Raw genomic sequence first — 16,605 nt, 5'->3', positions numbered from 1 at the left:
TAGGATATTAGGATTATTTAAGCAAATTACCATGCTATTTAAGACTCGCAAAATAATCTAAGTGAAGCATGAGAGATCAATAGTTTCTATAAAATAAATCCACCGTCATCAATTTCCAACACGTTCTGACATCATTTGTTGTTTTTCAGTCATTTACCAATTTGTTTAGAGAGCTAAATGACCGTGAAATTGAAAATCACTACAAAATGAAGTCTGAAAATGTTGAAACTTGGCATGGTATCATCATTTCACCCGCATAGCATGTGCGAAAGAGTAGAGAGGGTCACGACAAAAACTGGACGCACTTCGTGTACAAACTGGACAATCTCTTTCGGAGTACCAGGGTTTCGGATGAGAACTCGTCTGTTACACGGGCACTTCAGTGTTTTTTAAACTTATTTGAACTCCAGACTTTTTTGCGTTCAGTATGCAGCATTCAAAGTGACGTCATCAATTTCCAACATGTTCTGACATCATTTGTTGTTTTTAGTCATTTACCGATTTGTTTAGAGAGCTAAATGACCGTGAAATTGAAAATCACTACAAAATGAAGTCTGAAAATGTTGAAACTTGGCATGGTATCATCATTTCACTCGCATAGCATCTGCGAAAGAGTAGAGAGGGTCACAGCAAAAACTGGCCGCACTTCGTGTACAAACTGGACAATCTCTTTCGGAGTATCAGGGTTTCAGACGAGAACTCATCTGTTACACGGGCGCTTCAATGTTTTTTAAACTTATTTGAACTCCAGACTTTTTTTGCGTTCAGTATGTAGCATTCAAAGTGACATCATCAATTTCCAACACATTCTGACATCATTTGTTGTTTTTCAGTCATTTACCGATTTGTTTAGAGAGCTAAATGACCGTGAAATTGAAAATCACTACAAAATGAAGTCTGAAAATGTTGAAAATTGGCATGGTATCATCATTTCACCCGCATAGCATCTGCGAAAGAGTAGAGAGGGTCACGGCAAAAACTGGATGCACTTCGTGTACAAACTGGACAATCTCTTTCGGATTATCAGGGTTTCGGACGAGAACTCATCTGTTACACGGGCACTTCAATGTTTTTTAAACTTATTTGAACTCCAGACTTTTTTTGCGTTCAGTATGCAGCATTTAAAGCGACGTCATCAATTTCCAACACGTTCTGACATCATTTGTTGTTTTTCAGTCATTTACCAATTTGTTTAGAGAGTAGAAATAAATAGAAGATAAATAGTCAATCCCTACACGGTCACTTACGAGAGTGAGATCTGATAGATATGATAAGATAATATTTTTGGTATTTTTATGATAAAGATGCAAAGTAAAATAAAAGGCAATGAAATTAACTAAGTGTTGGAAGATTAATATGATGAAGATAGACCCGGGGGGCATAGGTTTCACTAGTGGCTTCTCTCAAGAGCATAAGTATTTTACGGTGGGTGAACAAATTACTGTTGAGCAATTGACAGAATTGAGCATAATTATGAGAATATTTAGGTATGATCATGTATATAGGCATCACGTCCGAGACAAGTAGACCGACTCCTACCTGCATCTACTACTATTAATCCACACATCGTCCGCTATCCAGCATGCATCTAGAGTATTAAGTTCATAAGAACAGAGTAATGCCTTAAGCAAGATGACATGATGTAGAGGGATAAATTCATGCAATATGATAAAACCCCATCTTGTTATCCTCGATGGCAACAATACAATACGTGCCTTGCTGCCCCTACTGTCACTGGGAAAGGACACCACAAGATTGAACCCAAAGCTAAGCACTTCTCCCATTGCAAGAAAGATCAATTTAGTAGGCCAAACCAAACTGATAATTCGAAGAAACTTGCAAAGATAACCAATCATACATAAAAGAATTGAGAGAAGATTCAAATATTGTTCATAGATAAACTTGATCATAAACCCACAATTCATCGGTCTCAACAAACACGCCGCAAAAGAAGATTACATCAAATAGATCTCCACAAGAGAGGGGGAGAACATTGTATTGAGATCCAAAAGGAGAGAAGAAGCCATTTAGCTAATAACTATGGACCCGAAGGTCTGAGGTAAACTACTCACACTTCATCGGATGGGCTATGGTGTTGATGTAGAAGCCCTCCGTGATCGATGCCCCCTTCGGCGGAGCTCCGAAACAGGCTCCAAGATGGGATCTCATGGATACAGAAAGTTATGGCAGTGGAATTAGGGTTTTGGCTCCGTATCTGATCGTTCGAGGGTATGTAGGTATATATAGGAGGAAGGAGTACGTCGGTGGAGCAACAGGGGGCCCACGAGGGTGGAGGGCGCGCCTGGGGGGGTAGGCGCACCCCCTACCTCGTGGCTTCCCTGTTGGTTGCTTGACGTAGGATCCAAGTCTCCTGGATCTTGTTCGTTCCAAAAATCACATTCCCGAAGGTTTCATTCCGTTTGGACTCTGTTTGATATTCCTTTTCTTCGAAACCCTAAAATAGGCAAAAAGAACAACAATTCTGGGCTGGGCCTCCAGTTAGTAGGTTAGTCCCAAAAAATAATATAAAAGTGTATAATAAAGCCCAATAATGTCCAAAACAGAAGATAATATAGCATGGAACAATCAAAAATTATAGATACGTTGGAGACGTATCAAGATCCATGTATGAGAACAAAGTGTGGACTTTGGTTGACTTGCCCGATGATCGACAAGCCATAGAAAATAAATGGATCTTCAAGAGGAAGACAGATGCTGATAGTAGTATTACTATCTACAAAGCTAGACTTGTCGAAAAAGGTTTTTTGACAAAGTTCAAGGTGTTGACTACAATGAGATTTTCTCACTCGTAGTGATGCTTAAGTCTGTCTGAATCATATTAAGAAATTGCCATATTTTATGAAATCTGGCAAATGGATGTCAAAACTACATTCCTTAATGGATTTATTAAAGAAGAGTTGTATATGATGCAACCAGAAGGTTTTGTCAGTTCTAAAGCTGCTAACAAAATGTGCAAGCTCCAGCGATCCATTTATGGACTGGTGCAAGCATCTCAGAGTTGGAATATACGCTTTGATAAGTTGATCAAAGCATATATAGTTTTATACAGACTTGCGGTGAAGCCTGTATTTACAAGAAAGTGAGTGGGAGCACTACAACATTTTTGATAAATATATGTGAATGACATATTGTTGATCGGAAATAATGTAGAATTATTTTGCAAAGCATAAAGGAGTGTTTGAAAGGAGTTTTTCAAAGAAAGACCTCTGTGAAGCTGCTTACATATTGAGCATCAAGATCTATAGAGATAGATCAAGACGCTTGATAAGTTTTTTCAATGAATACATACCTTGACAAGATTTTGAAGTAGTTCAAAATGGAACAGGCAAAGAAAGAGTTCTTGCCTGTGTTACAAGGTGTGAAATTGAGTAAGACTCAAAGCCCGACCACGGCAGAAGATAGAAAGAGAATGAAAGTCATTCCCTATGCCTCAGCCATAGGTTCTATAAAGTATGCCATGTTGTATACCGGATCTATTGTATATCCTACACTGAGTTAAGCAAGCGAGTACAATAGTGATCTAGGAGTAGATCACTGGACAACGGTCAAAATTATCCTTAGTGGAATAAGAATATGTTTCTTGATTATGGAGGTGACAAAAGGTTCGTCGTAAAGGGTTACGTCGATGCAAATTTTGACACTGATCCAGATGACTCTAAGTCTTAATCTGGATACATTTTGAAAGTAGGAGCAATTAGCTAGAGTAGCTCCGTGCAGAGCATTGTTGACATAGAAATTTACAAAATACGTACGGATCTGAATATGGTAGACCCATAGACTAAAATTCTCTCACAAGCAAAACATGATCACACCTTAGTACTCTTTGGGTGTTAATCACATAGCGATGTGAACTAGATTATTGACTCTAGTAAACCCTCTGGGTGTTGGTCACATGACGATGTGAACTATGGGTGTTAATCACATGGTGATGTGAACTATTGGTGTTAAATCACATGGTGATGTGAACTAGATTATTGACTCTAGTGCAAGTGGGGGACTGAAGGAAATATGCCCTAGAGGCAATAATAAAGTTATTATTTATTTCCTTATTTCATGGTAAATGTTTATTATTCATGCTAGAACTGTATTAACCGGAAACATAATACACGTGTGAGTACATAGACAAACAGGGTGTCACTATTATGCCTCTACTTGACTAGCTTGTTGAATCAAAGATGGTTATGTTTCCTAGCCATGGACAAAGAGTTGTCATTTGATTAACGGGATCACATCATTAGGAGAATGATGTGATTGACTTGACCCATTCCGTTAGCTTAGCACTTGATCGTTTAGCTTGTTGCTATTGCTTTCTTCATGACTTATACATGTTCCTAGTCAAGTAGGGTGTCACTAGTATGCCTTTACTTGACTAGCTCGTTGAATCAAATATGGTTATGTTTCCTAGCCATGGACAAAGAGTTGTCATTTGATTAACGGGATCACATCATTAGGAGAATGATGTGATTGACTTGACCCATTCCGTTAGCTTAGCACTTGATCGTTTAGCTTGTTGCTATTGCTTTCTTCATGACTTATACATGTTCCTATGACTATGAGATTATGCAACTCCCGTTTATCAGAGAAACACTTTGTGTGCTACCAAACGTCACAACGTAACTGGGTGATTATAAAAGTGTTCTACAGGTGTCTTCAAAGGTACTTGTTGGATTGGCGTATTTCGAGACTGGGATTTGTCACTCCGATTGTCGAAGAGGTATCTCTGGGCCCACTCGATAATGCACATCACTATAAGCCTTGCAAGCATTGTAACTAATGAGTTAGTTACGGGTTGATGTATTACGGAACAAGTAAAGAGACTTTCCAGTAACGAGATTGAACTAGGTATTGAGATACCGACGATCAAATCTCGGGCAAGTAACATACCGATGACAAAGGGAACAACGTATGTTGTTATGCGGTTTGACCGATAAAGATCTTCGTAGAATATGTGGGAGCCAATATGAGCATCCAGGTTCCGCTATTGGTTATTGGCCGGAGACGTGTCTCGGTCATGTCTACATAGTTCTCGAACCCGTAGGGTCCGCACGCTTAAAGTTTGGTGACAATTGTATTATGAGTTTATGTGATTTGATGTACCGAAGGTAGTTCAGAGTCCCGGATGAGATCGGGGACATGACGAGGAGTCTCGAAATGGTCGAGACGTAAAGATCGATATATTGGACGACTATATTCGGACATTGGAAAGATTCTGAGTGATTCAGGTATTTTCGAAGTACCGGGGAGTTACGGGAATTCACCGGGAGAAGTATTGGGCCTTATTGGGCCATACGGGAATAGAGGAGAGAGGCCAAAAGGAAGGAGGCGCCCCCCCCTGTGGTCCGAATTGGACAAGGGGTGCAGCCCGCTTTTCCTTTTCCCTCTCCCCCTCTTTCCTTCTCTCGTACTCCGGAAAGGAAAGGGGAATCCTACTAGGACTTGGGAGTCCTAGTAGGACTCCCCACACTTGGCGCACCCCCTCTAGGGCCGACCTCTCCCTCCCTCCTTTATATACGGGGGCAGGGGGCACCTCTAGATACACAAGTTGATCTGTTGATCTCTCCCAGCCGTGTGCGGTGCCCCCTCCACCATAATCCACCTCGATCATAACCTAGCGGTGCTTAGGCGAAGCCCTGCGTCGGTAGCATCATCATCACTGTCATCACGCCATCGTGCTGACAAAACTCTCCCTCGAAACTCTACTGGATCGGAGTTCGTGGGACGTCATCGAGCTGAACGTGTGCTGAACTCGGAGGTGCCATACGTTCGGTATTTGGATCGGTCGGATCGTGAAGACGTACGGCTACATCAACCGCGTTGTGCTAACGTTTCCGCTTTTGGTCTACGAGGGTACGTGGACACACTCTCCCCTCTCGTTGCTATGCATCACCATGATCCTGTGTGTGGGTAGGATTTTTTTTGAAATTACTATGTTTCCCAACATAATTAATATAGAAGTCTCAATAAATTTTGAGAGCGGCTTATTTTTTAAGCTGGGGAGAGGCAGCTTATTTTTTAAGCCGCCCAAAAGAACCGGCCCTTCATGCCCTTAACATAACAACTCTGTAGTGCAGGGTCTTGACTCATTATTACCTAGAAGACATCCTTTTCTCTTCGCTAGCACTAGGAACAAAATCCTTTTACCTACAAAAAATCTACCTAGGTACATCCACGAGTCCACATGTCATAGCAACTTCAGTCTGAATACCAAAGTCATCTTTGTCTGTCCTTATAGATGAATAGTATATTTTTCTTGAAAGAGATGGCAAAAGTGAAGAGTAACTCTGTGAGGAGCATGCGCTTCGGCTTTGGGCACCACACAGAGGCCAAACTTTGACAATAACTAGGAACACCCCCCTTCACCTATTATGTCATATGCACAATACTTTTTTCTGAAAGAAACAGAAACAACTACTAAAAAACATAAGGGTGTCATGAAGAGGAGGGGGCTATAGCCCCCCGCCCTAATATAAGGCATAGAGAATGGTGATTCGTCTGGCTTGGGCCTGACAGTCCGATCATCTTTAGACTGCTCATGTGCAATGCATCATCTCGACCCCCGAGGTTGCATACAACCTTGGATTGCGATGACCCCAAAGCAAAATTGTTCGCCTCGGCGTGGCTAAGAACTTTCATGTTGAGAACTTTTACATTTGAAGCAATCTTAAGGACGGTTTTAGGCAGTCTATTACTAGCTGTCAAACATATACTTCTTTGAATTTGTCATACTTTCGCGTCTGAGCTCTTTCTTTGGACCATCATTGTACCCATTATTCTCTTCTCGGAGAGGGCGACACAATGATAAACTCCAGTTCTCGAAATGACCTCATCTTCCTATGGGTTGAAGTCATCCTTGGTGCCCGTGCCACTTTTGAGCGTCAACAATCAGTTGGCCTCAGGGTCCTGCTCTTCTCTTTGTTGTAGTTTACAAGTTAGTATGATATGGGGGACTTAAAAAATGATATTTTTATGCACATCATACTACTAGACAAAAAGGTGTAGTATACTACTTAACATGCATCCATCCATTGATTTAACAAAAAATGCAATTTTTTATTTGTTTTTTTTTCTGCAAAGGTGATCGAATGTAGTCAATCGTTTATAATTGCTAACTCTTTGCTCCGCTCCTAATTCCTGCTGCATACGCCATAATCGCTTGCCCTTGGTACAACAACGGGACTACAGTGCCACTGACAATCATCCCAATTCCCCCCCCCTCTTCTCCTCCTCCCTCATGGATCTTGCAACTCAATTAGCTTCATTGGGCACTGGCTGATGCTAAGCTATGCGGCCGCATGCAGACTCAACCGCGTATGTCCTCTTCGTAGGAAAACTTAACGAATTTGTACCAAATCAACTACAATTAATATGGATTAGAGGGTATAGCTTCTACACTTGCCTCACCAAGTCGTCATTAGTGGAAATTGATTCAGAGCCATAAACTTAAGTGGAATGCTATATCTACGGGTAAATTATGAAAGTTTGACGGGCCGACATTCACCACCACCCGGGGAGGTGGGGGTTATTAGGAGAGGTAGATTGTTTAGACCAATAAAAACAGTGAACAACTAGTAGTTTTTCTACTTTTCGGTGATTATCATGAGGATAACTCCAATAACTGATTGTAGTTATCCTTTAATTTGATTTTTTTAGGAGTAATTATTCCCAATTAGTCACCATAGAAACAGTTGCATTCTGATGAGATGATGACTTCATATTCCCAATGAATGAGAGCGTGTATTGTAGGTGTCCATTTTCACTTCTTAATTAAGCCGACAAAACCATATATTTTTGGGAACTGCTACTTGGCCATCAGCGGATCTATTTGTAAGATTCGCCATCTCAACAACTGTTAGATGGGCGACATCAAGCGGCCCAGCCATGTTCTCATCATTGCAACAAAGGCAATGTTGCAGAACCTTTTGCAACAAAACTCATGTTGCGGAAACTTTTGAAACAGAGGTTGTGTTGCAGAAAAAAAAATCATCTTCACATTTTTGCAATATAGATGATGTTGTGAAAGGACTTTTGCAACAAGAATGATGTTGCAAAACCTTTTGCAACCCAAGATGATGTTGAACTGCCGTCTAGTCGTTTTGCAACAAGAGTCTTGTTGCAAACCTTCTTTGCAACAGAAGCCTTGTTGCAAACACTATCTCATGTGGATAAGAATAGGCTGAGACATGTGAGCAATCCGAGTTACAACGTGCGTGGGCCAGAGCCACGTGTCATCCATAGCTGGCCAAATGGGCCGGTTTTTTCAGGCCGGCCCGTGAGCACGCCGGCACGGCCCGCCTTGGGCCAGTCACGGCACGGGCTAAACGGGCTGGGCCAGGCACGCGGCACGCCCTGGGCCGTGCCTGGGCCTGGAGGCTAGGCACGCGGGCCGGCACGACACGACCCGATTAACTTTTTTATATTTTTTTTATACATCTATATATGGCCCAATATGTAAAAATAGGCTAAAAACGCTCAGTGCGTCAAATAATAGGCTGAAAATATGCGACCCACCGTGCTAAACGGGCCAACGTGCTGGCCCGTTTATTAACTGGGCCGTGCCTGGGCCTGGGGGCGCAGCACGCGGACCGACACGGCACGGCCCGTATAGTAATCGTGCCCTGGCGGGCCGTGCCGGGCCAGGCACGATTATAATAGGCCGGGCCGTGCCATGCCGGGCCGGCCCGTTTGGCCAGGTATGGTGTCATCCGAGGGAGATGGCGGACAAAACTCATGAAATTGGCCGGGTGGAGGGAATCATTTCCCAGTATTTTTCCTTCAGAGCCTCATTTTTTTGGCTAGTCCTTCAGAGCCTCATTATTTACCTCAAGAATTGCCTTTTTTTTCGAGTTTATCCTCAAGAATTGGCTTGCAGCACTTGTTCAGAAAACGGAAAAAATAAATAAGAGAGAAGCGGAGCGCGCTGCATGTCTAACTGGGCCTGGCCCGACGGATGCAAAAAGGGCCTCCCAGCACCCATGCGAGCAAAGAGGGCTAGGGTTTCTCTCCCGTCGATTCATCAAACCCGCCTTCGCCCCGTCGCCTCACTCCTGTGCTCTCTCCTGCGACACGGATCACGCCGCCCCGTCGCCTCGCGAGCACGTCGCCGGCGCGCATCCTCACCGCTGCAGAGGTTGAACTCTCCTCCTCCCCTCCCTCTTCCATCTGCCCCCGCCCCTCTCGGATCCCTCTCATCTCTCCCTGCCGCTTGCGCCGCTGCTTCTCTGCCGATGCGGATGGGTGAGCAGTCGGCCACGCGGGGTGCTGCCGTTACCGCGGACGGGGAGGAGGGCAAGGATGGCCCGTCCCACTGCCCGCGGTTTGGTCGGAGGCGAGCTCCCGGCCATGGCCGCCGTGGCCATGGGAGCTGCTCCCCGCGCTCCTGTACAGGCGCGAGCACACACACGCACGCGCGTTCACAACTGCCCCACGAGCACACGCATGCTCACAGCCGACCTGCACATGCTCTGTATTAAACCACTTGCGATCTATACATGCTAGCAGAAGAGGTCTAGTCTGATGACGAAGAAAGCTTTAGTCGTGAGCAATAGTCCGTGAAGTCGCTATTGCTACCAAGGCAGCCGCGGATGCACATCCTGATCTTCACCATGCTGTCATTGGAGCTCCCTGATTTTATGGAGGGTGATCTTATGATCATCTTAGATTATCTCAATGAGAAGGACAACAAGGCCAGGAGCCTCTCATTCGCCCAGATGTTGGAGCCTCGTCGCACTTGCTGGGTCATTCTCTACCTCTTTCTCTACCTCTCTAAGCTCAAGGGTGGAGTGTGAGCTTTGTCGGAGCCTCGTCGCACTCGCTCTGTTAATTTCTGACCATATTTTATTGTATTTGGTCAGGAATTATGCCCCTATATAATTTGACTGAAAATGAGATGTCTTAGACTATCTCAAAGTAACCATGCCCCTATATAATGGGACTGTATTATGGTAGACTGTGTGGACTATGGGCTATAATATAGACTAGATTTGTGCCTATGTCTAATTATGTGAACTCTAAACTGTGCTAGGTAATTAATTTGTGTGGACTTGATGGTCCTGGTGCACTTTTCTGTTAATATGTAGTACTATATAAACTGCTTTGTGCTGTTTAAACTACTAACAAACTATATGAACAGCATAGCTGCTGTTGAATTTTTTGTGTGGACTTGATGATCCTGGTGCATTTCCTGTTAATATGTACTATGTATAAACTGCCTTCTGCCATTTAAACTGCTAACAAACATATGAACTCTCCAGGCCCACTGCCCCCTCCCCACTCACCGCCCTTGCCGCCGCCATGGCGATCACCGCCCAGGTTCCGGACATCATGGGCGAGCGCCAGTCCGGCCAGGATGTCCGCACCCAGAATGGTAACTCCCCTCCCCCTCCCGCTCGTCACGCCAGATTCCACGGGATCGCATGGTGTGCTGCGAGAACTATGTCTAATTCGCTGCTCAATCTCCTCCGGCTGCAGTCTCGGCGTGCCAGGCTGTGGCCAACATCGTCAAGTCGTCGCTCGGCCCAGTCGGACTCGACAAGGTACGTTCCTTCCACGTTGCAAACGAATCCTGTTACTGAAGTGGATGGGTAGCCAGGATCAGTGGAGTAGACAGGTTATGGATCCACATTAGTTTTGAGGAGACAGCCCTTGTTACAGTCCACTAAGTTAGTGTATGCGACCTGCAGATGCTGGTGGATGATATTGGCGATGTCACGATCACGAATGACGGGGCCACCATTCTGAGGATGTTGGAGGTCGAGCATCCCGCGGCGAAGGTGATGCCTGGCAGGCCTAGCTGACCTCGTTTTGTTTGAACCATTGCTTTGTTCTTAGATTTTGCTGTGGTTCTTTTTTGTTTGTAGGTTCTCGTGGAATTGGCTGAGCTCCAAGACCGGGAGGTTGGAGATGGAACTACCTCTGTCGTCATCATCGCGGCAGAGTTGCTGAAGGTAATGGATGGAGCTTCAATGCCGAGTTTTCCTTGTCTATGAGTTTCTCTGCTGTGCTTACACATGATGCTCCTTTTCTTTTTACTAGAGAGCCAATGAACTTGTGAGGAATAAGATTCACCCGACCTCTATTATTAGTGGCTACAGGGTAAGCTTATAATTATATGTTTGTTGCAGTACCCCTTCCATTTTGAACAACACACGTAATGTCTTACATTATTAATACACTTTTTTACCTTCATATTCTGCCAGCTTGCTATGCGTGAAGCATGCAAGTATGTCGAGGAAAAGCTGTCTATCAAGGTAAATGAATACTCTATGAGGAACAAATGGCAGTACAACTTTGTTCCATTGCATGCTCACTCTCACTAACATGAATATTCGTCCACACTTGTAGGTGGATAAACTTGGAAAAGACTCTCTTATAAACTGTGCAAAAACTAGCATGTCCTCGAAACTGATTACAACGGATGATAATTTCTTTGCAAATCTGGTAAGTTCCTATGGTCATGTGTTCTTCAGATTTCTTGATCATGCCTTCTTTTTTACATATCTGTGCATAGTGGAGCTCAGAAATTGATGGTGCAGTTGTCACGTATTGATTTTGGTGGCGTTTGTTAAACCTAAAATATTTATTTAGTCCATGCATGCATTTTCAGCTGCCGGTCTATTATTTATTTTGATAATGCTGCCATGTTATGGTGTTTATCTGACAAGTTACTCATGTTTGGAACCAAATGCTAGGTGTTCCGTTGTTTTTCCATTAGCCTTGGCTGAAACAATGTGATACTTAATTAACATGTCAATGGTTTCTTAGGTTGTAGAAGCAGTTCAAGCTGTGAAGACTACAAACTCCAAGGGAGAAGTGAAGTATCCAATCAAGGTAAGCAAAGTGCATTTGGTTACAATACTACATTAAATGAAAGTTTTCTATTCGTAATTGCTGTATATCAAGTTATGTTAGTTGTGCTATTGCAATTGTAGATTTAAGTTGCTGGGTCCCTTCTCTCTGAATGTAGATATAAGCTGCACAGCCTTTGTGGACTCTTTAGGCAAAATTTATTTACAACTTGTGCTATTGTTTTGCTTTATGCACCAATTGCATTTCCTGCTGGATGTATTAGACATCTTCATATTACACGTGCTAGTGTATAGTAATCTTACGTCTACCTTAATGTTGTGCTGTCCTTTTCCTGATATTCATTCAATTCTACTGCCACTTAAAATTTTTCTCCTGTATTAATACTGTAATGCCTTCTTATGTATGGGCCATGATGTTTGATTCATTTAACATGCGGTTAGGTGAATTGTTCTTTGTGCCACTTATAATTTTGCTTGTAAACTGCTGCTCTTTTGTTCTGCAGAGTATTAATATTTTGAAAGCTCATGGTAAAAGCGCCAAGGAAAGTTACCTGCTGAATGGTTATGCGCTGAACACTGGCCGTGCAGCTCAAGGAATGCCTACCAGAGTAACCCCTGCTAGAATTGCCTGTCTTGATTTCAACCTTCAGAAGATGAAAATGCAAATGGGTGTTCAAGTCCTTGTCTCTGATCCAAGGGAACTGGAGAAGATCCGTGAGAGGTATATTCAGTTTTTTATAGTTTGCAGTTCATTATTATATTTCTTTTTGTTATCTCCAGAATTAGTCTGCAATGAATATGCTCTCTCAGATATCCTGTTTGTTTCTAATTTCCTGCGATGGTTCTACATGCCTTTTGCCATTTTACAATCAATTTATTTTCTATTTTAGGGTACTCAATAGTACCTTGATTCTTTTTGCAGAGAATCTGACGTAACGAAGGAGCGAATTGAGAAAGTTCTCAAGGCTGGTGCTAATGTTGTATTTACCACCAAGGGAATTGATGATATGTCATTGAAGGTATGTTTTCGTACCTCGGGTAGAGTTAGATAATTAGATTGCTTTTTCCATCCTTAATATAATTTGTATACTGTTTGCCAGCACACAAACAATTTATGTATTTGGTTGGACTGGTCCATGTTAGTGAATGTCATATTTTTCTTAGCTGCTGGTACTTTTGGGGTGGTGCAGACAGAATCTGTTATACTTCAGTTAGCATAATATGTTTGTTAATTTAGCCTTATGGCAGAATTTATTGCATATCACTGCCACCTTACGTTCCCTTCCAATTGTACTCAATCTGAAGTTTTTGTCCTCGGAAGTGTCTGTTTCATAATTCATTTGATTTTTATGAATTTGAAAAGATGTACTGGGTGGTTGTTGTGTATGTGGATATCACTTGTGTTGATTGTAACTAAATCTGCTGTATTGGTGTTTGATGAAACATCATTTCAGTACTTTGTTGAGGCTGGAGCAATTGCAGTAAGACGTGTGCGTAAGGAGGATTTGCGCCATGTTGCCAAGGCAACAGGTGCAACAATGGTATGGCTTATTTCTTCATATTGTTACATTGCCGATTAGATATTTATGATCAAGGAGTATTTTCATAATTTACACTCTTGAATCTCATCCATGACTTGCCTGCTTTTGTTGAAATATTACTAAAGTCGCTTGCTTCTGTTTAAAAGATTCTAAAGAAATTTGCAATGTCGGAATGCATTTATTTGATGATTTCCTGTTTCTCAATATTTGCTATGCCAGCGTAGCAGCTTACCAGTCTTTTGTTTTGCAATAGGACCTCGTTAGTAATAAAACAACTTCTGTCATTGATGTTCCTAACTAATAATGCAAACAATTACTTTCTCAAGCCAAAATTAACTACTTGTCGGTATCCTAAAGTAACAAGAATCTGCAGGTGACTACTTTTGCTGACATGGAGGGTGAAGAAACATTTGATCCATCATTCCTTGGACATGCTGACGAGGTCGTTGAGGAAAGGATTTCTGATGATGAAATAATTCTGGTGAAAGGCACAAAGAATACAAGTGCGGTAAGTATTTCTTCATGCCAATGTTGAGCTAGCTTTACTACGACGAATGGCAACAGCATTAGTTTGAAAGCTAGAGGTGTCACAATTGCTTTTCTTTTATGCAGGTTTCCATTATACTCAGAGGAGCAAATGACTTCATGCTAGACGAGATTGAACGGTCTTTGCACGATGCACTGTGCATTGTGAAGAGAACTTTGGAATCCAATACGGTAGGACCTTTTGCTGATGTTCTTCCTTTACTTGTCGCCTTGTTGTTTCCCTATTGTCATGATTTATATGAAGTGTGAGATCAATCTATTTATTGTCTTTCTTTAGCATTTTTCTTGCTACCAAGTGTGAACCGGTAGTTAAAAATTTAGCTGGTGCTTTCTTGTTCCCAGATTTGATATTTTTCCAAGATTCTTTTGTATATCATTCTTGTTGCTGGTCCATACTATACCCTTTTTTGCAGTTTCCTTTGAGGCCTTGTTTTCAATAGCCCCAATCCCAGTTCTTGAGAACTTTTTTCATGTTGAGGAGAATAGGAACAGTTAAAAGTCATCATTTAAATTAACCACTTTATTCTGTAGTATCTGCATATCTCGTCTGCCATTTCACATAATAGTGCTCGCATTAGATATTCTTTCCTGGTCGGTGAATATAGTTCTGTAAGTTATCGTTTTCTTGTAGGTTGAAACTAATTATTGTCAGTAGTGTATTTAAAATGTATATTGGTCATGCATGCAGGTAGTTGCTGGTGGTGGTGCTGTAGAAGCTGCATTATCTGTGTACCTGGAGAATCTTGCGACAACTCTTGGATCCAGGGAACAACTGGCGATTGCTGAATTTGCAGAATCTTTGTTGATCATACCAAAGGTTTGCTCAGTTATCTTTGTGCCTATGATACTTGCATACTGAACCACATGATATACTAATGGGAGCAAGGGTGTGTGTTGACAGGTCCTCGCTGTTAATGCCGCAAAAGATGCAACTGACCTTGTTGCAAAGCTTAGGTCATATCATCATAAAGCTCAAACAAATGCTGATAAGCAGCACTTATCAAGGTACTTCTTGAGCTTATTTATCTCTGTTAGAGATCTAAGCGGATTATGGCTCCGCTATGTTGCGTAGGCCTTTGAAGACTAGTTTCACCACCCTCTTGAGGAAAATAGTTATGCACTCTGGGATGTGCATATTGAGCAATGATATACTCCCTCTATCAAAATATCAGACGTTTTTTGACACTAAAAAAACGTCTTATATTTTATAGAGGGACTGTAAGACAATATCTCCTTGGTTTCCTACACTGCAAGCTCCATCTCAATGTCCACTTTGAGCTTTCTTTTGTATCGCACCATAGTACTTATGGTTTAATTTTGACCTTAAGTCGTTAGGTAAGTGCACCTAAATGTATAATTTGGTAACAGTAACTGCTTTTAGATATTTTTTTAGTTCAATCATCATTCAATGTACTTGCCCACTGCTGTTTTGTTGTGCTACTCCCTGTGTCCCAAAATAACTATCTCAACTTTGTACTAACTTTAGTACAAAGTTGTACTGAAGTTGAGACACTTATTTGGGATGGAGGGAGTACTTCACATGTTCAGTTTGTGTCTTCCTCTATTGCACATGTTCAACTTTGTTTGAATTTGCTGCAGCATGGGTCTTGATCTGACAAAAGGTGTAATCCGCAACAACCTTGAACATGGCGTCATCGAGCCAGCAATGAGCAAAGTGAAGATCATTCAGGTTGGTTGGCCCACTTGTTGGCTGCTTGTCACCCATCGTGTTCATGCCTAGATCCATGGCACATCTCATATGCCTTTTTGCTCTGCAGTTTGCCACAGAAGCAGCCATTACCATTGTGAGGATTGACGACATGATCAAGCTTGACAAGGAAGAGTCTGGCCAAGAAGTGTAGCCACATGCCATTTTACGATCCCTGGCTGCTGTTTGTTATGCCATGGCTGGCTGCTTATAGACTCATAGGTTGCTGCTTGTGATTTTCCTTTTCTTCCTCCTTGTATTGGCGGACGTTCTCGTAGAATGTTGTACGGAAGATGGATGTATGAGTGATTGAGTGTGTATCATTATGTGTGGGTAGTAGGACTCGGGAGCAAATTTTGCCTGGCATTGCTGATAGTTCATGCAAGTAACATTGTTGTCATATATGTATTGATCAACTGTTACCACTGCTTCACAGGAAGCTGCTGCATCATGTTCGGCCCAATTAATACGCAGTTGCTTTGGTTTAATATGTGAGCAATTAGACAGCTTGATGAAAAGGATGTTTAGCCAAAATAAAGTAGACCTAAATTTGGTCTAATAATTTGAAATCTTTGTATGTAAAAAAAAAGAAGAGAATTTTACACCTTTTCCACGTTTGTATTGGTAGATTCTGTAGGTTTGTTTTCCCATAATTTTAATTCTTGCACATTCAAGGTTATAGTAATAATTATGTGGCAAGATTTGCAACTTGAGTAAATTTTTTGTGTAATGTACATACTAGAATATTTGAGTATGTATGTATGTGTATGTATGTATGTATGTATGTATATCAAATTATGTTGGCAACCTTGTTTCTTTTGGATCAGTTGAGCATGTTTGCGTTTCTTTTCTTTTGCGGGAAGATGGACATGTTTCACCGAGAAGTGCATCCCTGAACGCAGCGGGGCAGCTGCACGCGGGGCATTGACGGCGCGCGTGCCGTCGCGATTCGAATCAGCTAAGCGTGCTAGTTACTAGAGTATAG

At 42.1% G+C, this 16,605-nt stretch overlaps 1 protein-coding gene across 1 annotated transcript; it reads left to right on the top strand.

The window, feature by feature from the left end:
- The first annotated feature begins 8,965 nt into the window (after positions 1 to 8,965).
- LOC123150290 (T-complex protein 1 subunit alpha) lies at positions 8,966 to 16,108 on the top strand. Its single transcript, XM_044570127.1, has 18 exons — positions 8,966 to 9,148; positions 10,272 to 10,384; positions 10,489 to 10,553; positions 10,701 to 10,790; positions 10,878 to 10,964; positions 11,053 to 11,112; positions 11,217 to 11,267; positions 11,362 to 11,457; positions 11,782 to 11,847; positions 12,329 to 12,546; positions 12,748 to 12,844; positions 13,280 to 13,366; positions 13,740 to 13,874; positions 13,979 to 14,083; positions 14,601 to 14,729; positions 14,814 to 14,917; positions 15,512 to 15,602; positions 15,691 to 16,108. Exons 1-18 carry the CDS (start codon positions 8,994 to 8,996, stop codon positions 15,772 to 15,774), a joined length of 1,833 nt encoding a protein of 610 aa, XP_044426062.1. The 5' UTR covers positions 8,966 to 8,993; the 3' UTR covers positions 15,775 to 16,108.
- Positions 16,109 to 16,605: the final 497 nt, after the last annotated feature.

This window comes from Triticum aestivum, chromosome 7A (genome assembly GCF_018294505.1).
Source record: "Triticum aestivum cultivar Chinese Spring chromosome 7A, IWGSC CS RefSeq v2.1, whole genome shotgun sequence".
In the NCBI taxonomy this organism is placed as follows: domain Eukaryota; kingdom Viridiplantae; phylum Streptophyta; class Magnoliopsida; order Poales; family Poaceae; genus Triticum; species Triticum aestivum.
Note: the sequence above shows the minus strand (reverse complement) of the source record. Positions and strands in the feature narration are given on the sequence as shown.

Coding starts and splice junctions, on each gene's coding strand:
- LOC123150290 (XM_044570127.1), top strand. CDS start 8,994: ATGCGAGCAAAGAGGGCTAGGGTTTCTCTCCCGTCGATTCATCAAACC. Junction 9,149..10,271: donor GCATCCTCACCGCTGCAGAG/GTTGAACTCTCC, acceptor TGAACTCTCCAG/GCCCACTGCCCCCTCCCCAC. Junction 11,458..11,781: donor ATAATTTCTTTGCAAATCTG/GTAAGTTCCTAT, acceptor ATGGTTTCTTAG/GTTGTAGAAGCAGTTCAAGC.